At 37.3% G+C, this 26,123-nt stretch overlaps 1 protein-coding gene across 3 annotated transcripts in view; it reads left to right on the forward strand.

The window, feature by feature from the left end:
* Positions 1 to 26,123, forward strand: part of LOC107588135 (diacylglycerol kinase delta-like) — an 87,341-nt gene that overhangs the window by 43,443 nt on the left and 17,775 nt on the right. For 2 of the 3 annotated variants that reach the window (XM_016276141.1, XM_016276143.1), the window contains exons 3-8: positions 23,575 to 23,685; positions 23,805 to 23,885; positions 24,100 to 24,204; positions 25,148 to 25,280; positions 25,567 to 25,673; positions 25,753 to 25,878. In XM_016276141.1, coding sequence (XP_016131627.1) covers positions 23,575 to 23,685; positions 23,805 to 23,885; positions 24,100 to 24,204; positions 25,148 to 25,280; positions 25,567 to 25,673; positions 25,753 to 25,878 — 663 coding nt within the window. Of the gene's footprint in view, positions 1 to 15,602; positions 15,826 to 23,574; positions 23,686 to 23,804; positions 23,886 to 24,099; positions 24,205 to 25,147; positions 25,281 to 25,566; positions 25,674 to 25,752; positions 25,879 to 26,123 lie in introns of those variants that run through there. The other variant, XM_016276142.1, reaches the window with a different exon arrangement.

The raw sequence follows: 26,123 nt of genomic DNA on the forward strand, positions 1-26,123 counted from the left end.
CTAGTCCCTCCACGGCTGGTGCATTAGCGGCTCATGCCTCAACGGCTGGTCCCTCCGCGGCTCATGCTTCAATGGCTGGTGCCTCCGCTACTGGTCCCTCCACGGCTCGTGCCTCTGCAGCTGGTCCCTCCATGGCTGGTCCCTCCACGGCTGGTCCCTCCACGGCTGGTGCCTCCGCGGCTCATGCCTCAACGGCTGGTGCCTCCGCTGCTGGTCCCTCCACGGCTCGTGCCTCTGCGGCTGGTCCCTCCATGGCTCGTGCCTCAGCAGCTGGTGCCTCTGCGGCTGCTCCCTCATGCCTCAATGGCTGATGCCTCCGCTGCTGGTCCCTCCACGGCTCGTGCCTCAACGGCTGGTACCTCCACGGCTCGTCCATCAATGGCTCATCCCTCCGCGGCTCGTGCCTCTGCGGCTGGTCCCTCTATGACCAGTCTCTCACAAAAAAGGAAAAGGTCCCAAATGTTCTGGCCAAAGGATGTGAAAACTTCCAGTGTGCAAGAGACACTGTAATATTGTCTGTTGCATTTGCAGCAATGTGTAAAATAATTACTGTTTGTATGTAAATAGTTACAATTCTATGTATTTATGATTATTTTCATTTTTATTCCTCTTTTTCTTCAATTTACTCTTTGATAATTATTGCGTTTGATCTTACCGTATTTTAGCCTAACAGATGTTCCTGAAATCTGTTGCATGTGCAGCAATGCATAAAATAATTAGTTTATAAATGTATAGTTAAAATAGTTTATAATTATTAAATTTATATTCCTCTTTTTTACATATACTTTTTGATACTGATTGTTTTTGCTTTTGTTAGTTTATTGTGTTACATCATAATTGCTGTTCCCTTCTGTTGTTAGTTTATTATGTGTTTCATCATAATTGCTGTTCCCTTCTGAAGTTTTATTAACATTTATTGAATTACATTGAATAAAATATTAATTAATCACAAAATGTTTGTATAAAGTGTTTTGAATGATCACTATTTTATGTTATTTTTTTTAATTATCAAATACTGAGTAACAAAAATGCTTTCTATGTGTTCCCTTTCTAACAAGATTTTAATGTTCGCCTGTAATCATAATGTAAAACCTGATACTTATCTAACCAAAAATATCTAAACCTTGACAAAAAGTAGTACTTTTATAATGTCTAGATATTGATTTAAATGCAAATCCTAAAAACATGAAGAAATTATGTCTAAAAAAATACGGGAATCCAAAAGCCTCTGTATATATCTATATAGGGTGCTAATACAAGAGGTTACGCAACATTACACAAGTTTTTATTTTTTTAATGCCTCCAGATGGCCCAATTCTCACTTTAAAAAATTTATTTTAAATGCCTTCACTCTATTTTAATGTGAAATATTGTTTTTTCATTTATTAAAAAATAGTAAATAAATAAAGAGATAAAAAATATATATTAATTGTAATGGAGAAAATAGCTCATTAAAATGTTGTAAATATTGCATAGTATCATAAAATTCCCTCAAAATCATAAATAATAATAAAAAAATATTATTGAACAAAAGTAGATTACATAGATTTTCCTGGGAAAAAAAAGTTAAATTTCAAGGCTTCGGTCACTTTTGACCGTGAAGACGGTAAGTGTGACTCCTAAACGAAGAGGGCCAGAGGGTTAAGTATATTTATAATCCATTGCTAATCGATGTATTCTTTTTAAAGTAGCCTATGGAACATATTTTCTGCCTCATTCTGTGACAAGAAGTCACATCAGATCACAAAAGGAAGCATTTGACTGGTGTTGTGGAGTAAAAAGGTTATAATGTTATCTTTTGTTGGACAACAAGTTTAGAAATGTGAACAAAAGGGAAGTTTAGCTTTAGGCATTTTAATTTAAGCAGGTTTAGCTTAGTTAACGGAAGGTTACCTGCTGCCATCAGAGCAAGTGTAATTACTGCATTCACGCACTTCTCGGATGCTCTCATTTCCCGAGTTGTGCTTTTAAGTCGGAATGTGAAAACAACATGGACACTTGCGTTACTACAAAGATTTGTTGGATTTGTATTATTAGAGATTTCCGACTTTTCTCAGTCGGGATATTATTTTTCACGTGCGGTGCCGGTGATGATGCTTCTTACATCTGTTTCGGAGAACCAGAGGACAAATATTTCAATCGATCGCTCAGGCATAGCACCGAAATCTGTGTTCTGATTCGGTTCTAGTACATACCGGTTACATAGGTACCGTGCCATATTGGTACCGGGTTTCGGTACCCAACCCTACTCTTGCATGGCGTCATATAGTTGAAATTTGACTTGTAAATCTGCCCATTTTGCATGTCAAGGTGAATGTGTGGGCCCGAGAAACTATTCAGCCCTTGACATATTGTGGGCTATTTTTAGCTGGCTATTTTTGGTCAGAAACTGGATGTTTTGAAGATGATTTGAATGGTTTGGCTATTTTCAGTTGGATCCATGTAATCTTTTTAAAACACACGAGATGCAAAGAAGTGTGGAGAAAGTGGGACTTGGGTCGATTATTTGAGCGATGGTGTGAAAACATCTCTGCGTGTAACAACATGATCATATGCAAAGGAAGAAACACACTGAGAGATAGTTGGCAGCAGTATTGTTTTCTTCTTCGATTCCCTATTTGGCTTATGTTGAGCGTTTGCGGGAGGGAGAGATGGTGAGAGAGGTGTGGATTCAACCTCCAGTACCATCAAGAAGGCCAAAGGAATTTCCCTCTTTCTTTCTCTCTCTCTCTCACAGTGGCTTAGGCTATGTAAATTAGGGCCTTGCTCTGCTAAATAAAGAACACTCAAAAAACAAGAAGGCATAAAATAGGTCAAAGACATGGGGGGAGGAAGGGGGGTAAAGAAATTAAATAATTTGCACAGACCTGAAATAGACAAAATAGTTGGAGTGACAGTAGAGAGGGCAGGGAGAGTGGGAGGACGGTGAGGTGAGTGTCGTTGTCTGTTGAGTGTTATTGAGAGCTGTGTATAGGGCTCATTTGCATGGCGGACGGAGCGAGAGAAGGGGACAGCCTTTCACGCCCCCACTGAAGGACTACCACACTGGACACATATACTCATGATAACACACTAAAGCAGTCTAACACATACAAAACAAGTAAAATTTACTAAATATTAATAATATAAAAATTCAATAAAGCTAATGCAACAGACATTCTCTACTACACCCATATAAACCCACACACACTTAATCACAAACAGTATTAATTTCGTCAACGAAGACGACGACGAAAAATATTCGTTAACAAACATTTTTTCTGTGACTAAGCCGAGATGTTGACAAGCTAAAACTAATATCTGATGGTAAAACTATGACGAAATTTATGCCGTGTCTTCGTTAACAAGACGTGACAGGACTATAATGTTATTTGAGGGCTACCGTACATTCGAAATACAGCCTATAGGATACTGTCTTGTCCTTCAAAATGTGCGTCCCTGTCATTGGATTGCAATCGGATAAGGGGCGTTTGCATATCTAGTCTCAGTATGGCGGCCGCAGTGGATGGATAGGCTACCAAAATGCGAACTAGCGATCTGAAACAATGGCCTCGGCACCCGAAGGGGTAGGGGATAAGGTGACCAGACGTCCCGTTTTTCCCGGGAGTCACAATTTGTTGTAGATTAATTTAAAGTTAGTGAAGGCAGAATCACGCTGATAAAAGCGCTCTCTCTCGCACACGCTCCACTTCTTCAGTTCTCATATACAGCGCGCGATCAGTTCTCAGTGCTCAAATACACACACAGCAGTCCAAATGTCTATCGTGTAGAGTATCTCACATAAATACAGTCGGTTATGGATTAAGTGAACGTAAACAAGTGGGTGAAAACTGAACGTGTGTCAGTATTACATGCATGCCTTCCGTCTTAAAGGGACAGCATTCCTAATTAAGTACCTATCGTGTCATTAATGTTAACCAACAAAAGATGTTAAATAAATGTTAAGTAAACCTACTGTTTCTGAAAAATGAGTTTAATTTGTATCTCTTTCGTATTTGTCTTATTGTCTTATTCTGCTTCTTTTTCAAAAAAAATTAATTATATATATTATATATGAACAACTATAATTTTTATAAGTTGCTCCCTTTTCACTACTGTTAAAGGGATAGTTCACCCAAAAATGAAAATTGTAATTATTTATTAAAGTTTTTCCAAATTCAATCCTTGATTCAAATTTCTCATAAACTTAATTGATTTGGTCTAAAGAGAAAATAATTTAATGACACTTTTTTTTTAAGACTACATATAAAATCGCTACCAAAATAAATGTTGGTAACTGCAGTTTAAAGGGGACATATGATGCGATTTCAATTTTACCTTTTTTCTTTGGAGTGTTACAAGCTCTTGGTGCATAAAGAAGATCTGTAAATTTGCAAAGACTAAAGTCTCAAATCCAAAGAGATATTCTTTATCAAAGTTCAGTTGTTCAGTTGCTTCGTTGTGAAAAGCGAAACTACTTTGTTTGGTCTTCCAAAAGAGGACGATATCCACTTCGTCATGCCTAGAGCTGATCTGTGCTGGTCGCTGAGGGAGTACATCAACTTTCACCGTGGACAAAGCGGAGTCCAGCCCGGGGTCCGTCACATGTGGTTGCCGCTCATTCGTCGCATCCGCCGGGGCGCCGTTCTCGACTCCGCCGCCTCAGCGCACGCTAAGCCGGGGCTTCGGGTCACTCTATCCCGTCCTCAGCACACGCTAAGCCGGGGCTTCCCCGCTGTGTTTTTCGTTGTGAAAGCGAAACTACTTTGTTTGATCTTCCAAAAGAGGACACGACTAGAAATCAGTGGTTAAGTTGTATTTACCACACTGTTCCAGAACAGTTTAACCCAAATATCCAGATGTGTGCAGCACATTTTATGGAGGACTGTTTACTGATCCTGGTAGAGTTGCAATGCCAGCAGTTCTGACTCACCTAAGTACGTTTTCATTTAAAGGATTTGCCACTGATGATTCAAACGCGAGTTTTGGGCAGTGTAGAGTAGCACTTGTTGTTTGTCATTTCTCTGATCACAAATGCAGACAAGAGTTTTATGTTTACGCGGCGCGATGCAATGCAAGGCAACACGTAAAAAGACAGTATAAGTCATTATAATCAGTAATTATGTCCCCACTGGATGCAACAAATGCCTCGTTTGTAATGGGTTTTAATGTTGTCTCGTCGCTCCAGCCTGACAGGGCATCAACAGTATGTCTAAAACTATGAAAGTCTCAAATGACTAAAATGTGACTAAGACTATTAAGCATCTTCGTCTCAAGATAAAGACTAAGACTAAATCAAAAATGCCTGTCAAAATAACACTGATCACAAACTCACACTCACAGATGGAGTTCTTTCTTCAAGAGCCTCTGAATGCTCTCCAGCACATATGCACTGTAATCTGTACACAGACACACAGATTGACACAGTCGAATCTCTTGTACTAACACAGTTTCTTATTAACATCTATTAGCAACAGTGTGACTGTTTGACCTGAGACGATATGCAAATTGGCATGCAAATTAGCTGTTTGAGAATGCAAAGTTTGGCGCTTACAGTATACTGTCACAGGCTATTTACCGCGTAAAATACCACGTCTCTGCCTTCTCATTGAAATGACAGAGGAACTCCCTGCTGCAGATTTGTCCTTTTTCATAGAAAATGATATTATCAGCATAACAATTTCAGTGCAAAGTTGAATTGAAAAATGCACATGAATTTCAGAATGTCTTAGTGTTTGGGTTGTTCGGCTTTTGCTTAAATGACAGCAGCACTCGAGCTGCAATTCTACAAGTTTAGAAGCAAGAACATCTGATCGTCTGTACAACGGAGTCACATGATCAATGTCACTTTTTTGATTAGTGACCTAGAAATAGTGCAGAATAGGACATATTTTAAATTTTAGGGGCCCGATACTGCGCTCTTGTAACTCGTACTCATTAATGTGAACAGGGCTGTCTCCAGACATAGAAACACAGACAACAGAGAGCAGAATTGAGTTATTAGAGATGTTATAAGGATGTCTATGAAGTACATGTATGTAATTAATATAATGTTAAACAATCAATATTCACGCCTGTATAGCTGATGTGCGCGAGCTGATAAGCAAAGCACACTGAGTGGATTGAACGCACAGTGGCACAGATACGCCAGCATGTCGAGCGAATATCCCTTTCTCACAAACATCACTGAAAAGTTTGTAGTTTGATCGGATATGTCAAAAAGCAAGCAAGTAAAACATTGCACAAGTTTCTAAAGTTACTTGACTGTAAGGAGAAAGAGAGAGAAAGGAATACTTCTGTTGCTGATCTTTGCTGTTCGCTCCATTAGCACATGCATCATTTGGATTAAAAATAAATCGTAAATATATAAAAAAACAAAAATTATTGAGGCATTAACTATAAACAACATTTATGTAAATGTCAAGCATAAACAACATTATTTAAATCGAAAGTGAAACTAGCTGCCTGTGTGAAATGCACTAGGCTACAGGTGTCTCTCTGTAGCCTAGCGCACACTTGCTTGACGTTAACTGCATTATATGAGTTGCTTTGGAATATAAGTCGCAGCACGTTTCAGATGATAACAAATGCGACTTATATTTCAGAAAATATGTTAATCATCACTGTTACTAGATTTATGTAAGGCTATAGCGAGTGGTTCCCTGAATTATTACAGGAAAACATCTTGTGATTACACTACTGAGCCGCTGCAGTGGAGCAGTTCAAATGCGCAATTAAATTAAAGATGAAATACCATAGAGCAATAAAATGAAAAGGAAAGTAAGAAAAGCTTGTACAATACATTTTAACAGGCATAATTATGTAGTTATATGTCGCTACTTGAAATGTTTAGATTCAGAAATACAGGTGAGATAATATTGTGAAATATTATTACCTTTTAAAATAACTGTTTTAAATATATAAAATATAGTATATTTTAAAGTGTATTTTATACATGTGATGACAATGCAGAATTTTCAGCAGTCATTCAGTGTCACAAAAGCCTTCAGAAAACATTCTGATATGCTGATATGGTGCTCAAGAAACTTTTATTCAGGATTCTTTGATGAACAGAGTTCAAAAGAACAGCATTGCATTTATTTTAAATAGAAATATTTTTTAACCTCATAAATGCCATTAATGTTTCTTTTGATCAATGTAATGCACCCTTGCTGAATAAAATAAATTTATTTCAAGGAAAACATAAATAAATCCTACTGACCCCAAACTTTTGAATGGCAGTGCATGTTCATGCATGTTTCAGTGCTTCAAAACATCATTCTGTATTCTTTATTAAGCACAGCAAGGTCACCATGGTGAGGTGCTTGTCCTCCTTATTATGGGCTGCTTTAGGGCATTGAGGGATCCGCCCACATACCTGTTCCTAATAAATAGAGACAGATATAGATACTGTAAGACATCACATGGAGAGAGGGCTGAAATAGAGGAGGTTCCATGATGATTTGATGTATCATTTGGTAATATTACAGTACTTGGTATATACCATGGTGCTGAATGATTACTGTATTCATGTACTTTGGAATTGTGCATGTTCAAAATTCACGGTAATACCACTGTACTTTTAGGTACTTTTTTGTGAGTGGAGCGAGTAAGAGAAAGTCAAGGAAAGTCATAGATGGAGAAATGATTATGTGGTTGAAGTAGAGGAGGAGTAGGTTGTTTTCCAGTGCCCACACATACATTCTGTACTAACTGGACGTCACTAGCTGTGTGTTATTGCTGGAAGCTGCTGATTGGAGTGGTTTACTGTAATTGAACTGGAACAGGTTATATGATCCTGGCTGATTATCCTGTGGAAGATGATATCGACACACATCCTACTTCTGAGACTGGAGAGATGGAAGATCCGCTCTGACTTAAGCTGGGTAAATAGGTAGTTTGAATGGTGACGCACGTATTCATCACACACACTCACATGGCGGTGTATTGGGTGTCAAGAGAAAGAAAAGGACAGAGAGAGTGAGTCATAATTAGCTTGCTGATCAATGGAAGGACTGATCTGTTAACGAGCCGCTGGGAGTGTCTGCTGGTCACACTGGGCAACATGGTTTCCTAGGGAGAGGGAGAGATCACAGGGTGCTGTGGAATCTCACAATATGGACACACGCTCTTTGTATGTATGCGTGTTATTGTTTTCCACTGCCTTGACACCGGTGGTGGTGCCAGTGCCCAATCTGGATCCATTCTATGCTTCTCCACCAAAGAAAATTTGGTTATATATTGGCAGATATGTTGGCACCACTGCAGCTGCTTAAACCCAATGGCCATAAATTAATGTATATAATTATTCAAAAGTTTGGGGTCAATTTTTTTTTAGAAATTAATCATTTCATTCAATGTACACATTAAATTGATCAAAATTGACAGTAAAGAGATTGTTACAAAAAAAATCTAATAAATGCTATTCTTTTGAACTTTATGAAAGAATCCTGAGAATCAGTTTTCAGAAAATATAAAGCAGCTCAACTGATTTCAAAATTGATATTAATAAGAAATGTTCCTTGAGCAGCAAGGATCATGCGACACTGAAGGTTCATGTGACACTGAAGACTAGAGTAATGGCTGCTGAAAATTCATCTTTGCCATCACAGGAATAAATTACATTTTAAAATACATTAAAATAGAAAACAGTTATTTTAAATTGTAATTTGTATTTTTCAAAATGATTCCTTTTTTGACTACATTTGGTCAAATAATAAGAGACTTCTTTCAAAAACATTAAAACTTCTGACCAATTGAAAACTTTTTGACAGTAGTGTAATGTTGGATTTGCTTTGGGGAAAAACAAAATCATACCGTGATATCCAACTAAATTGTAACAATGGTTAGCTAAGTACAGTAATTAGTTATCATAGTAAACCCACATCAATAGGATGCAAACACAGTCATCTTTGTTGTTAGGCTCTTTCAGCTGTAAAGATTTAAATTAAATTGCTTTGGATCTTAATATATTGTACGTTTTCAAACCTAAAGTCAGTGAAGATGCAGAACAGATCTGAGACAGGTCTTCAGATCCCTATCCAGTGGAAGCCGAGCACTGCCAGTAAAGAACTGCTGACGAGACACACACAGAACAGGTGCTGGGTCAGTTGTGTGTGTGTCTCACTAGAAAGGTTAAGTGGTATGTTAGTCAGCAACAGCTCTCTCTCTCTTTCTCTGTGTGTGAGTGTGCACTAACATTCACAACAGCTGTATGTGGTTTGTAATATATTTTTCCCACTGGACTCAATGTGTTTGTGGTGGACGGATTTATTAATACTTGATTAAGCTTGTTGTGTTTTATAGTTTCGCTTTCAAGACAATTTGTGACTGTGGATCATGCAACCCTGCCAACAACAGACACACACACACACACACACAGACAGTGGGACTGTTACAGAGATATATGACCACAAGCAGTACTGTAGTCTTTTTTTTCTTTTCATCCTCTCTTTATCCATATTTTCTAGGCTGACATTGTATTATCAGCTTTCTACTCTGTCATGTTGTATTCTACATTTCAGTTAAAATTATTTAAAGATTTTATGCATGCAAACTTATGAATGTTAATTTATTTAGAGACGGTAACAAAAAATCAAATCGAAATTCAGTTGCATTGAATCAAATGAATGGAACTAAATCAAACCGGATTCAACTCTGTACAGGGGGTAATTTTTGGCTTGTAAGCTTAAAGCAAAATCCCTTTCAAGGGAAGTCTGTTCACCCAGTGGCCATATTTGCAGGGACACAATGACTTTACTAAATGGAGAATGGCTGTTTTATTTGGAAGGCGAGACTCGCCCATATTGCGCGTTGCACTTTTTCCCATTCATAGTAATATGAATGCACCATCTTGGTTAAGTCTTTGTTACGTCATTGTACTGTAAATGCATATTATAAATCTTATTATGAATGATTCATTTATGTATATATATATATAAATTTTTACTTTTTTATCAAAATGGTATAACTTGATATTCACATGTCAAATTCCAATCAACTACTAATGGATATAACCAAGTCCCCGCCCTATTTTTTTTATTTTTTCGTTAATCTGTTTCACTCGGATGTATGTCACAATACAGAAGAAAAGGTCGGTCACAACTTTCATTTCATTACTAATAAGCAATTGACCTTAGACAGGGTAGTACTTCTCTGATTAATAGCCACTCTAAAGTATTCTTTTTTTGACAAAATTACATTTAAACAAAAATGTAAACAGCAAATAGTTTATTGTAATATATTCTTGGAGGGCCTCTTAACATCTGAAATATACTTTGCTACAAAGAGCACTAATATAGAGTGATTAGTCACATGGCACTTATGGCTCAGGTAATTGGCTAAAAAACTGGTTTTGGAACTTAGTGCCCATGAAGTAACGTGGCAACAGCTTGTGAACAACTGCCATTTAGATAAATGGTAATGCTAATGAAAAACTCTCTCCAGGTATATTAGAACTCTTCGGTTAATTGTATCAGATCAGATAAAATTGAAGGACTTGACATTTCCATGGTACATTTTTTTTTAAAGGGGTCATATGATGCTGCTAAAAAGAACATTATTTCGTCACACACAGCGGCCTACAGTGAGCAGAGGCCAGGGGATAAAGTGAGGAACGGCTGGAGGGCTAGAGTGAGCAGAGGCGGCGGTTTTAGGTAGGTGTGGCTGACTTTTAACTTTTTTAGGCGGCATTATGCAAATCTTCCCACATAGTGACTTGGTATGTGGGGGCGTGTTAGAACGAGGCGTTTCTTTGGATTTGAGACTTTAGTCTTTGCAACTTTACAGATCTTCTTTATGCACCAAGAGCTTGTAACACTCCAAAGAGAAAGGAAACATTTTAATCGCATCATATGACCCCTTTAACGTTGTTTTCTCGGGGGTTTTTTTGGGGGGTTTTTTTTATCATTTAATCCTGCGTGTATGTTGTGCCGCAGATATATTCTACTCATATGTGTGATGACGTGGTCGGGAGCTTGTGTGTGGAGGAGTGTGTGAAGGGACAATAGGCTCTTTAACAGAACGCCACTCATCCTGATGCCGCAGAAATGGCTGGGGATTGTTCCCGTGGAGACGGTAAAGCGGCAGAGCGTTCAGGGTTGAGGAGGATGTCGTGACAGAACCCAGCATTAGTGTGTCATAAGGGAGCAGCAGTGACAGGATTTCAATCACAAGGCCTTTGTTCAGTCCAGTACTCATGACACGAGCAGCAGGTGTTCAATCCATATGTGTTGTCACCTCTGTGGGACTTCTCAGTCTCTTTCTTCCTCTCCCTTAGCCTCCATCCACACTGTGTATGTGTGATGCACACTGTTTCTCTAGTCATTGTCTCTACTTTTTCTTTTTCTTTTTAGCCTTTCAGATGTTTTTATTCATGATCATTAATCTGGGATATTCCTTATGTTTTTATTCGTTTTTTACACAATATATTATAATTACTCCCACCTTATTTTATTTTTACAAATTATGTATTGTATTTTTTTTTTAAATTTTTTTATGGCAGTACCATAGTATCGATTGTTAACCTGGGATTATTCCATTTTCATGAATGTATTTTATTTGTTTTATTTTATTTTACTTATTTTATTTATATACTACTTATTTTACTTTACTATTTTATTATGTAGAGTCACAATTCTCTTTCTCTGTCTGTCAGTGTTGCTGTCAAGGAGATGAACATATTATTTTGCTAATTATATTTATCATAGTATTACCATAGTATTGATTGTTAATTTCATAAAAGTTTTGAAAGTTAATTAAAAAAAAGTTTATTTTATCTTATTTTATTTTGTTTACATAATATTTTGTATTATAATTACTGGTACCTTATTTATTTGTATATATTTTTAAATCTTTCTTTTATGATAGTATTACCATATTATTGAATTTTAATCTGGGATTATTTCTTAAAATCATTAAATAATGTTTTATTAAATTTTATTAGTTATATATTTCAGTTACTGGCAACTTACAATGTTTATTTTTATTCTATTAATTCTTTATTTTTATTTTTCCTCAACTTTTTTTGTGTGTTTGTGTGTACTGTACATTGATTTTTTTTGCCAATACTGTATGTAAAACAATCACACCAGGATATTACTTTAAAATGTAAATTTGTGATCCTGATATGAAATTTTTTTGATTTGCACTCTATCATAAGACTCTCTTCCTCAATTTGAACTTCATTTTCACTTTAGATTGTAAAGAAAGAAAAAAAGGCAGAAAACCTCGGTCTCTCTCTCACTCAATGGATTATGTGAATCAGTCTCAGATTTGTGGCGTATGCTGGAAGCAGTCATCAGTAATTCTGCAATGAGATTAGAGCAATTTCCCGCAGCAGCAGCGCATGTGTGCATGTTCATATGTTCATAAAATTTCCCAAAGTGGCATTTCAACTTCCTCTTCTAATTTTCATTATAGTAGCGCAGTAAAATAATCTACGTTTGGATCCAGTCATGTTTAATCAGTCTAAATACGGAGGAGAATTTCCGTTCTACATCCACCGAGGGAATCGTGTTGACTCTGATGCAGATTCTAAATCTGACGCCTGGGTTCATTAGGTTTAATGTTGGCACTGGGCTGTCTCTCCATACACAGATTAGCTGGCTCAGCCCCATATGCTGTATGACTCTTCCAATCCCCCTGCGTTTGTTTCGCTCTCTCGCAGGAAGTGACAATGCATTTCATTTCCTCTCTAACAGCAGGTCGCCTTCAACCCAGCATGTTGATGTGGGAATTTGTGTTGATTTACAGTGTGTATGTGTGTGGCCCTTCAGATAGTCTGTCTCCCCGCTAACCGAGGGCCAGTGTAGTTGTTATGACAACCCAGCATGCCATCATATCATGGGCCGCCATGTAACGTCAGCTGTCTAAATGAGTGTTTCACATATGAAATTGCACCAATGTGAATGTTGTGTTTGTGGTATGGGAATGTGTGTGTGATCAGCATCAATGTATCTAGGGCTGCACAATTAATCAGATTTCTAATCGCGATTACAATTATGGATGCCACAATTACGTAATCGTTCAAAGTGGCAATTAATCGTTCAAAGTCCACTTATGTTTTTCTGCACGCTTAAAAAAAAAAAAATTTCTTTCTACATGTTATCTTAAGGGGTTTTCCATTGTTTTAGTATAACTTTTTTTATAATTTAAAGAAGAAACCAGTCTGGTGTATAGTTGACATTTGAGGCTTAATACTATAGAAAAGCACTAAAGGTTTTTCGGTTTGAGAGTTTTCAGCTTGTTTATTTTCATATAAAAATACAGCATGCAGTTGCATCAAACAATGGTAGAAACATCATTCAATGTAAATTGTGATAATCATAATTAATAATCGCAAATACAATTTCAAGGGAATAATCGACAATTGTGATTTTTGTCATAATCGTGCAGCCCTAAATGTATCAGAGACCGCAACAGACAGTTACAAATAACTGCAGTACTGCTTTAGCTCCAGCAACTACCGCCCCCTAGTGTCCTGACAATGAACTGCAACCCACAAATGCTCTCATTCATCCTCTTCTCATAAACAGAGCCATAAGGAATGATATCTTCCTTCAGTCAGCCTTGCGCTGTAGTAAGGAGATGTTTTATCTCATTACCAGGCTGTAAAACAGCAGACACATCGAGAGGTTTACAGTGACAGTAATATGTTAACAGAAGATAAAGAGACTGGGTGGAGGTTTGCACATATTATCTCTCTCTGTCTGTCAGTGTGTGCTGTCAAGGAGCTGAACATATCGCTCATTACAGTGTTTCCTTGTCCAGCACTCAAAAAAGAATCACATCAGTGCCCACCCGTCATGCTTCCCTGTGTATTTCTGTCTGTATTTCCGTCTTTTTCCACCTCTCACCAGATGCATCTTGCTCATCTCTTCCACATCCCACCTGTTTCTGTAAGACACTTCTAAGTATGTTCCACAGTCAAGATGTTTACTAGATATTTCTGAATGTTCCACATGTAGGTTTGTTTTGGAACAGACTTGTGTGTTTCGGATGACAAATAGGAAATAATTATTCCTCAGCGGTTGCTATTTCATAGCTCAAAACATTTCATAGATTTCTTAGTGATGTTTTTTTGAAGTATCATCTTTGTCTTAGCTGTTTCTTTAATGTAGGGCAGGGGCTTTCAAACTGGGGTCTGAGAAAAATGTTAACAGCCTATAACAACAACAACAACGATAATAATATATCATCATGAGATTAATCACTAATTATTTTATTCCTGTCAGTGTAAATTAAATAATTTGTGATTCATTTCATAGTTTCTAATCCAAAATATTTACATAGTGTAACGAATCAGCTCATGACAGGAAATATGAATAATTAACCATAACTAGTTATAATTAACTATTCATATTTTAGATCCGCTGTAGATATTTAGCTGACCTCTCAGGGTCAACTGTCTTGTCAATTCTAAGAACGTTAATTTCCTGGTTAAGGGAAATAACTTTCTTACTGTACAATTCTACAAAAGCTTGTAGCCATTTCTATTCTGCCTTTGTCCTGGGACATGCAGGGATTTTCCCTGCTTTACATTCTTTTGGCCAATAAACCCAGTGATATCAGCGTTGGTTGCCATGCAACAAGGGGCCGGTTCGGCTTCCTGGGGTGTTATGCATTCCGGGGGGAAGGGTTCATGGGTCCTCATATGGCTTTTTAACTGAGGGGGGTTACAGAGTATTTGTTAAATATAAAAACAAAATATATATTGTGTGTTTGATTGGTCCAGATGCTAAATAGTGTAGAATGTAATTATTTTCCAGATGATATTTGATACATATACTGTTTTTATTTTTAATTTGAAGTATAAATGGGTCTTTCTACCCGTAAATATTACTGCATATGTATATTATAGGATGGGGTTCCTATAATCATCATATTTGAACTTTAAAAAGTTTGGAGACTCCTGCCTTAGGAGAAATAAAAATGTAAAAAAAAATTAGACACTAAAAATATACACTGTAAAAAAATAAATAAATCAAAGTTGTAAATAAAAAAATAAAGATTATTGGAGTACATTTTACAAGAAAATACTATTTCAGGGGTTTTTTCCCACCTAAATTTTTTTTGTTTAATTGAGTGTTACTTCTTTATAATTGATTGTGAAATTTATTAGCAATTTCTGAGTGTAAATTGAATTTATAACATAACTTAAAGGTATCTTGGCAAATTTCAGCACAATTTTTTTTATTATTAGGAGAAAACTCTGACAAGCAAAAGACATCTAGCAAAAGTCTCCTTTCACTCTCCATTCTCCAGTTAATCTCATAGATTTTTTGGTTCCTACAGGATGGTTCATTATCACAGTGGAACATACATGTTTGTAATGGCCTCAATTTGTCTTCTTTTCTGTCCTGATCCAATAGGAACGTCTGCCATGGCTTATATCTGCTTGGGATTTTCTGTGATTCTGTGAATAGGGATGCTTACCAAACTAATTTATCTAGTTCTAAATATAGACCTTCGCACGCCTCTGTGTGTTGTCATTTTCAGACGGTAGGTCCGGGTGTAATAGGACGGGCGGTCTTATCACTTCACCTGTAAGAGGAAGTTCTTTTTCAAAAGAAGGCGTGCCTTTCAGGTGCAGCCAAAAGGAAGTCAGCATGTTCCTGTGTGTCTGTAAGTGTGTGTGTGTGTACATATCGATGGCTGAAGGGACCCATCATGCCCAGGCTGTGTCCAAGCAGTGTATGTTGCTTTGCCCCGCTCTTGTTCAGCTGTGATAGAGGTGGGCAGGGAGATGCCAGCCGCTTAAGAGAAGACGACTTTTTGGAAACCTCCTCCAGCAGTTCAGTAAGAACAACAGAAGGACAGACAGTCAGCAATAGCGTCTTCTCACAGGTTTGGATAGGCTACTCCTTTAATTCTAGTTAACTTTGTGTAGTTTTCACTAGAATGAGTACTGCAGACTGTGCTTGAGTGATGTTATATTAGTGATTATCTGATTTTTTTTTTATTGTGAGGCTGAACGTTTCATCCGTTTGGTTATCTCTTCCTTTCACCAGATGATTTGCTTTGTGCATATGTGCATTGGCTTAGATTTATATGAGAGATGATGCAAGGGGTGAGGGTGTGTTTGTGTGTGTGCACGTCATAAAGTTTATCTGGGTAAGCAGGACATGCTTGTTTGTGCTGATCTGATTATCGCAGCATTAATGCAAAGCCTGTAATGAATAACAGAACTGGACCGTCTGTTATATGATAATATGATTGCATGGAGAAATCACCCCTTTACATTTACAGTTATCCAATGTCACACAATTTGTCAAAGGGGCCATCAATATTCATAGTGTACAATGCCAGGTTTGTGAATTGAGATCTTTTTGTTTCTCAATTGTTTCTCCTAGACAGATATGAGATTAAATGGAGGGCTTCTGCTTGTCAGGTTTATATTCTTCAGACAAAAGCCCTGTTCAATTGGAACTAGTCGGGTATAAATCCATACACGTCTGTGTTTTTTTCCACACAACCTCTGGAAAAATTACAGCCCAGACAGGAATGTCTGTGATTGCAATATGTAATTTGTTTGCAGTGAATCTCTTTTTTTTTGACCTTGTTGAATACAGAACACATCCATTATCTTTTTGCCAACTTTCTTAGTAAAATAACAGCTCTCTGTTCGCATCCCATTCAAATGTAAAAAGAGAATTAATCCATAAGGAAAATCCTGTCAGACCAGGTCAGACTGCTCAGCCCTGAGTATGATCCTAACCTTAATTAATCGCTTCCTTAATTATATACATAATGTACATGAAGTCACGGAGACCTAGGTTCATAATGGTAACTGAAACATTTGTTTGACAGACTAATCCCAATTGAATAGCGCTAAAGACTTTGGTAATCTTATATCTGTGTGTATCCCGTATGGATGAGATCTCAGTAATGCCACAAACTGTGTTCTGGTTTGCCAAGATGCCAGAACATTTGTCAAACATTTCCTATCAGATTCTTCCAAGACCAGATTACGTAAACTATGCTAACCACAATCATTTTATAGCTCTGTCCTCCTACTGTATGTCAATAATTAGATTTTTTTGTTTATTTCATTTGTTAATAATTATTGAAACTTACAATGAAAACTAAAAAGAATTAATTGGAAAAGTTTATAAATACTATATAAACAATACTAACATTACACTTTTATTAAACCTATGAATTAGCATTTCTCTGTAAAAAGGGAACATATCTGCCTCCTGACTAATCTGTTTACATTTTTTACAGATAATGAGGCATCTTTGAAAGCGTGTTGATGGAGAGATCAGCATGAACACTGATGTTCTGTGACCATGTGTTATGTAGGATTAGCATTTATCAGCTCTCTCATCTCTGCTGATCCAGACACTGGCCAAAACCCATCATGTCATTGAGTGTTCTTATGTGTCCTGGTGGTCTATAGATTGGATCAAATGTACATCTACATGTACAGATCACTCAAACACCACTTCCTCTTGAGGTCTGCAACACACCCTAACATTGTAGCTCATTCAGATTTAAATACATTAATTTTTAGCATCTAATAAACACTAATATCTAAAACAGCAGACTGACTTGGTTGCAACATTAGATTTGGGGTGCGTGGGGGGTACATCTATCACTTGACCATTTTGCCCTTCAAAGAACTCACTGTCTTTTATGTTCATCAGACTCTGGCGGCTAGCTTCCTCCCCTTTAGGACTTAAAAGTGTTTTTTTTTGTCTTTTTTCAGCCTGGGATGTTTGCTGATTTTTTGTTTTTAGATGAACTAAAATTTGAATTAAAGGAGCAGATCACACCAAAAAAGAAAATGTACTGAACATTTATTCACCCTCAGGCCATCCAAGATGTAGATGAGTTTGTTTCTTCATCAGAAGAGACTTGGAGAAATGTAATGATGGATTTGTTTCTTACGAACACTCAACTTTTTACTTCACATGATGGACTGGAGCCATGTGGATTTCTTGTGGATTATTGCGATGTTTTTATCAGCTGTTTGGACTCTCATTCTGACGGCACCCATTCACTGTAGAAGGTCCATTGATGAGCAAGTGATGTGATGCAAAATTTCTCCAAAGCTGTTCCGATGAAGAAACAAACTCATCTACATCTTGGCCATTTTCAGCAATTTTTTATTTTTGGGTGAACTATTCCTTTGAGATAATTTTTTACCATATTCAAAATTTGAGCGATACCAAATATAAAGGTTTTGGATTGCCTGTTGTAAAGACCATATCAGTGATTGTGAGTGGCTTTCCATATCTGTGGTTACAGCTCTTCTTAACATATGCACATTCATTATATAGTGTGTCGCACGATGTGTTTATTAATCATTCAATAAAACGAATATGCTGGTGTGTAATTCGTACAGTATGTGTGTAGCAGTTCCCATTAACACACCGCATGTGCAGGATCTGACACTGTTACTGAATGAGTCTTGGCTTCTTCAGGGTGACACCTCAGTGGTAATAAATTCTCAGGCTGTGTGATTTAGTCTCTAATTAGATCGCACATGCACACACACACACACACACACACACAAACAAACAAGCTATACTGCAGGGGCTGTAATCAGTTCATTAGGTTAATTACTAGCTGTGAAAGGGACTCATAGTCTCTGTGGGCACTTTGGGTAATTGGTCTGGCTCTAACTCAACTTTAACCAGGCTGTGCCATCTAACCCAGACTGTCAAACACACTGTTGACACTGCACATAAATCCGATCTGATCTTTAGATGTGTCATTTTGTTCAGTAAGTGATGCAATCTGATCCATTTGTTCAGACTGTGTAGTCAATATCCGGTATACCTGCATCGGTTGCTATAGTGTTGATGTAAGCGTGCAATGCCAAGAGACCTTCTTATATGACAACTGAGAGCTGCTGTCAGTGAGAATGAAAAAATGGAAATTGTGCCACTCCTTATGCGAACTCACACAGCACATGAGAGAACATAACTGACAGAGTATTGCTGTATTTACACTTCCATGCATAAGATTGCTATATGAGAAAAGTGTAATTGAATATGAGTGTATTTGGATGCAGCTCCAGACAATATTGAGCAGTTTATATGATATTACAAAAAGGTCACACAAGCTTTGTGTGGAGAGCAAAACAAATTTAAGCCACTATTCAAAAAACAAAACAAAATATTACTTGAAATACCATCTGACCTTTCAGACTGAGACTTATTCTAAAACAAATCAGATTTCAATCAGATTTCAAACTACATATGGCTATGATTTTGATGTTTTAGTGTTATCAGGTTTCATTTTATTCTTTGCTACAGACAGATGAGTCAGATATGGCCAAAACATCAGATTTTTCCTGCCTGTCTGAACAAAGCTTTAGAGAGCTCAACATGGGCCTAGTTCTGTTTGTCTGTAATTATTCATGAAATGTCTAGAAGGAGGGGAAAAAGGATGTTTTATGTCTGAACTAACAAGGGATTTCTTACGGGAAAAACCAGTCTGTTGTTTTGAAGATTAAGATCTGTGTTTAACCAAGCATTGCTGAACAAAGAAAGTGTTCGTTAATTTTTATAGAAAAATGTAGCAACGATGTTGACCTGTGCTTCTGGGTAGTGTAGCTTATGGCCCTGCATGCTGTTAGTTCCTCACGATATTTCGCCACGCCTTTGGAACACTGATTGCTTGAATGGCAGCTGTGTTTGCTGACAGCTCATTGGTGTTTCCATGGCAACTGATAGATAAGGGTGATTGGCTGAAATTGGGCTATTGCTGTGATTTTAAGGTGATCGTATTCAGCCATTGTAGGACACATACAAGCAGTGTTATTTTTTTCATTAAGATCAATAGGAACATGTAAAGTCTGTACTGAATACATATTTGTACATACTTAGTGGAATCATCTTTCTGTCTCTCTCTCTGTCACTATCATGAATTGCATAGTCGCTGAACTGCGTTGGAGATGATTTAGTCACATTATGAGTATAATGACACATGATTGTCCTAATACTGCTACTACTTTGACTTAAAACACCACTCAGATCCACTTCAACAGCAATTCAAGGGTCAGAAGATATATTTATCCCAATAGTTTTTTTTTTAAGTCTTTCAGTAATATTTCAAGGCTTTGAATTTACAAAGATTGCAGGGAGATTTGTAAGCAAAAGCCATATTTTAGAAAAAGGTAGGTTAATTTCAGAGCAGAGAAAACATTGGGAATGTGTTTAGACTGAATGTCTAAGATTGAATTGTTAGTATTCACACCATAGCAGCACAACAAGACTATGCATTTGCATGGGAACAACAGACTAGTGGACAAGGGGTCAGGGTTTGGCTGGTTGGTTAGGTGTGCCTGTTATTTCTTTCTGGTAGATGGTGTAATGACACCATTATGGGGCCAAAAATATCTTTATTTCAAAAGTAGCCATGTAAATGTGACTGGCTCAAAAAGCAAAACAAAAAAGCTTCAAAAACTCAGTACCCATAAATTAAAATGACATCATCCAGGTTGTGTTCTTCCAGGGCTGCATACACTATCCGAGCAATTCCCCTTGACATAAATGGGAATGCTGACAGATAGCTCACTCCAGGTTTTATAACTACTTGGATCTAATCAGCTTTGCTGAAAGGAATCATGGGATTTGTATTTCCAGCTCTACGTAGGGCATTGCAGAGGCACTGTGCCCTTCAGATGAGAGAGAGAGGACAAAAGAGGAGATAAAACAGAGAAAGGATGAGAGAATGACAGAAAACAGGGAAGGGAATGAACAGGGTGAGTCAGAATGACGCAAGAAAAAAAGAGAAAAAGAAGAAAGAGAAAAGCAGGGTGAATACAGAAGCTGAGGATTTGAGAGGAACTAAAAAGAGAGTGAGGGAAGGATTAGGAGAGGAAGAGGAGATTAAACAAAAATAGCAATCATTGTATGAGGATGTCTATCCTTAGAGTTCCTCTGAGTCACCATCTGACATCGCTGCGCGTGTGTGTGTTTGATCTGTCACAGTGTGCAAGCAAAGATGTCCTCATCTTTTATGAATGTGGAACCAGCTCTGTTCTGAAAGGATGAACTGAGTGATGTCTGGGTCTGATGCTTGTCTCAGTGTACAGGGAAGCTTGACTGGCAGAGATCCAGAAGTTTAGACTCTCACACCTAAGCTTACACACACTTATTTCATTTCATTTTATTAAACAAACACAACTTTCTTTTTATACCTTTTCATTGAACTTTGTTGTTTTCTGAGCTTATTATATTTTCTAGAAAACAAAGATTTTTGCTTTTTATTTTTTTGTTTCCATAATGTAACTGATTATAAATTTGACTGACAAAGTTTTTTCCAATTGTAAATGACCCCCAGATGTCCTCAAAGAGGTGTTTTGACAGACTTAACTACCTTCTGGGGGCAGTAATTCACTAACCACACACATACATTTATGAGCTCTGCTGGGAGTCATGGTGGCGAAAATGAGACACTTGCTGAATGGCATGTAGAGAATATAATCACCTGCAAAAGTGACACAGAGGTTACATTAACATTGCCATTGAATGTGGCTCAAATCTGGCTTTATCTCCCCTCACATATGACCTATCCCTCAATTTACTCCCCATCTTTATGATTGCTTGTTGAAACTTGTTTATCATGTTTTTAAATGTATGTGTAATGATGAAGTTGCAATTTAGTTTTAATTTTACTTTAAACATAATTTTCAATAACACACTACAGTTCAAATTTCTTTAAAACATGACAAAAGATTATTAAAGCAATGATTTAAAATGTGCTTTAAAATTAAACTTTTAATTTGACATTTTACAAAGTGCACTTTTAAACTTAAGTGTGTTAAGTAAACTTTTGTGGCTTTTTGTTTCATTAATATCATTATATGCAAGTACAGTTTTTTTAATACACTTTTAAGATTTGAAGTACACAAAATGCACATTCGAAAAAACAATTAAACACACTTCTTTTTATCAAGGGTAGGAGTGTGTGAATCAGATTCAGGCTCCTCGACATTCATTTTGAATATAGCCAGAGAGATACAGAACACACACATACTCTTGCTTTCCCACCAGACCATACAGCCTCCATGCAGTCTCTCTTTTTCTCCGTGTTAATGAATTCACTCCCTTCATGTGTACGTCATGACTCTTGGCAAGGTGCCTGGCTAGGTTACTCATTTTGATTTTGTTAATGTTTAGCAACAACACTCTCACTCTCCTTGTTTTTAGTGTGACAGACCCGTGAGAGACAGATATGCTGTCGTTTCTGTCCCATCAGCCTGTCTCACTGCTGACTGAGCTACTAGCATTGTTCTGCCACAATCCACTTAAGAAATCCATTTCTCACGTCATGAGAGGGCACAGTATATGCCCCTGCATGTTTAGACAAGGACAGACTCCACTGTAATTTGATTTTACTGTGCCACGAAGTACAGCTGTATTTGATGACTTGTTGAAAGACTTTTATAGCTTCTCTGCCCTTCAGACCAGATTAAAGCATCAAGGTTTATAATGAAAGTTAGAGATTAATTGATGACCAGATGTTTTAAAGGTCCGCAGGGAACTTTATGGAAATGTTCACAGTTCCTCTTTCAGTGTTGTAGGCACTTGAGCCAAGAATGTTGCTAGGCGACAGATCAGGTTTTACTGTAAGCTTACCGTAACGCCTTTACAGTTAACCGGTGTTTGTTTTTATAAACAATTAAGAAAGGGAGAGCAATGCAAAGAAAAACCTTGTGAGAATGTAAGCATTCAAACTGGTTTTTGGGAGTGTTGTTATGGTAAATCTGATAGAGGCTCATAGATAGTTTTAATATACCAGTAAACTTGTCCTCATAAGTCTTTTCCTCTGAATTCATTAAAAATGTGTGTACAAATCTTTTATCATACTATAGTGATAAGCAGAAATTTCGGTAGCACTTTATTTTACAGTCCACTTTATTTTACAGTTTCTCATGTACATGCTATGTACTTATTATAGTAATTACAATTACTAGGTTATAATAACTAGATACTAACTCTGAACCTACCCCTAAACCTAACCCTACACCATGTAGTTACCTTATATTACCAGTACTTTCTTAGGTAGGTACACTATAAGTACACTGTAAGTACATGTAAGTTCACATACTGTAAAATAAAGTGCAACCGAAATTTCACAGAATTCAAATACCTTCCAAATACAGCTACCACACAAAGACTATAATGTGTTAAAAATCTGGTCAACACATTTTATCATGTTTAGAACCAACAAAAATAATGTGTAAAAAGTCCCCCAATTCCATCTGGGCCTGGTGATAAGCCACTGTGATTGAAATACAAGATTGTTAATGCAAGTTGGAGCCTCGGGAGTTTGTTCGTTTCTTATTATGCTTCAGTATAACAAACAGATGACTGAATTTCATGCATGTGCAAAAGAAGCTATTTATGAACACCAGTAAAAATTAACCGGGCTGTGAAGCAGTTTCTAAAAATAGCCAGTTCTAGCATGGCATAAAAATGTTTCATTATGAAAAATGTGGCATTAGGGATAGTAGTAGTTTGCACACACTGACACATGAACACTATTATAAAAACAAATCAAGTCGTTGTATTTGCATTAGCTGTCTTGTATGCTAGTTTTTCATCTCTTTTCTCCTTCTCCGCATTTGTTTTGTAGAAGAGTGTGAAGGAGGGTCTTCTACTCAAACAGACCAGCTCTTTTCAGAGATGGAAGAGGAGGTATTTTAAACTGCGAGGCAGGACACTCTACTATGCCAAAGATTCAAAGGTAAAATCAGGGGTCTCTGTGTCCCACTTGGAAAGACTGAACCTCTGGTGGTGCTGCATACAGTAGGTGCTTGTTTCAGTGTTTGTTGGTGACAGAAACATGCTACTGTCTTGTTGCAGTCTCTCATATTTGATGAGGTCGACCTCTCAGATGCCAGCGTGGCTGAGACCAGCACCAAGAACATCAACAACAGTTTCACAGTAAGCAAAATCTCTTCTCAATAGCTTTCTCAAAACCTAGTGAACTGTTTTTGAATTATGCTGTCTATAGTAGGTAGGAATCTCACTCGATTTTGAGATAACCCCATTTATTGGGTTGTTTGTTTGTGCATCGTCGTTCATTAGTTCATTCATTCATTATTCACAGCCGTTTACTAGCTCACACCTATTTTATGTCTCTGGCTCTCTCTCCTAGGTTATTACTCCATTCCGTAAGCTGATGTTGTGTGCGGAGAGCAGGAAGGAGATGGAAGACTGGATTAGTGCTTTGAAGTCTGTACAGAAATGGGAGACTTATGAGGTCAGTGTCTAAACCTTCACCTGTGACCCCTCCAAAATCATTCAAAGGCTCAGTTAATGTGCATTGATGGCCATAATGGCTGTAACATTATACAGTTTGATGTTCCTTCACATGGATTTCTTAGTTAAGTGATCAATAAATGAAAGCCACAGAAGTAATTGCTATAATTGTAATTGTGTTTAGGTGAAATATTGATGTAAAGGAGTTAGCGTGTCAATCAATGTGATTTTTAAACCTTTAGTGCCGTTCTTAAACCACAGTTTAATAACTAAAAGAACCCCTAAATGATCCCAAGCCAGTTTTTGTCTGTAATAGTAACGCATGTTGTTGACCCTAGATCAGTGGTTGTCAACCTTTTTGGCTCCAAGGTCCATCACACACACAGTTTCTACCTGATAAAATGTTTTTTTTTTAAAAGGCCAATGTGTTTCAAGATTTTATTAATTTACATGACTTTTCCAGATCTACATCACATATTTACAATGAATGAAAATTATTATGTAATACTGTAATTATTTTAAATCATCTTGAGGCAGGATTATTATAGGTCACTGAAACTAAAACTACAAAAAATAAAACTTAAATAAAAATGACAAAAAAAACTATATAGACATAAAAAAACATAAAAATGTCAAAAACAACTAAATTAACCCAATTATTACATTTTAAGTACAATTAAAATGAAAACAGAAAGTATACAAATTTAAACCAATTCCAAATATTAATAAAAGCTAATAAAATTTATAAAATAATAGTAATAAAAATTTATAAAATAATAGTATCTCGATTATACTAAAATAGCACTGCCTTCAGCCCCCCTTGGAAGTTCACTCAGACACCAAAATAAGCCCCAGCCCCCTGTTTGAGATTCTCTACCCTAGATTTTATTATTTGGTTATTTATTTATAGTGCTGTGATGTTGACATGATTGTACTGATCTCAGGCCAGTCAGTTTAACATGGAGCACTTCTCTGGGATGCATAACTGGTACGCCTGCTCTCATGCCCGGCCCACTTTCTGCAACGTGTGTCGAGAGGCTCTGCCGGGGGTCACCTCTCATGGTCTTTCCTGTGAAGGTAAATATAAACACAAAGCTTTTTTTTGTTTGTTTGTTTTGTTGTCCCATTATTTTTGTCTCTTTGGTTTTTCTCTGTCTGTCATTTTTTATGATCAATTTGTTTGGATTTCCCCTTTCTTTGACATTTACCCTTTCGTGCATTGTTTATTCTGCTCGTAGAACGAACAATGACGTTGTTTGTTTATAGCGGAATCAATGAGGCATGAATAGGAACATTGCCCTCAGCCTGTTATCACTTTCTAGTGACGATCTGTTTAATGTCATCTTTTCTCTGCATGTGTTAGTGTGTAAGTTCAAAGCCCACAAGCGCTGTGCCGTACGATCCACAAATAACTGTAAGTGGACCACTCTGGCGTCTATAGGAAATGACATCATAGAAGATGAGGATGGAGTAAGTGAATCTTTGTTATACATGCATGTGGTCTCAGTGGTATTCTGTACTGTACCTAAATCAGTGTGTTTGTGTACAGGTGTCAATGCCTCACCAGTGGTTAGAGGGGAACCTGCCGGTCAGTGCTAAGTGTGTAGTGTGCGATCGAAACTGCGGTAGCGTCCGTCGACTACAGGACTGGCGGTGCCTATGGTGCAAAGCCATCGTACGTCACCTTCCTGCCCACTTTTTAAAACCGATCACAGTGCTGTGTTTATCACCCACACCCGCAATATAGCATCACACCCAGTTCACTCTGAAAGCATAACAACTAGATACCACATAAACACCTAGAGTTTACTGACATCATACACGCACGCACGCACGCACACACACACACACACACACACACACACACACACACACACACACACACACACACACACACACACACACACACACACACACACA

This window comes from Sinocyclocheilus grahami, unplaced genomic scaffold, assembly GCF_001515645.1.
Source record: "Sinocyclocheilus grahami isolate Dianchi unplaced genomic scaffold, SAMN03320097.WGS_v1.1 scaffold99.1, whole genome shotgun sequence".
Classification (NCBI taxonomy): domain Eukaryota; kingdom Metazoa; phylum Chordata; class Actinopteri; order Cypriniformes; family Cyprinidae; genus Sinocyclocheilus; species Sinocyclocheilus grahami.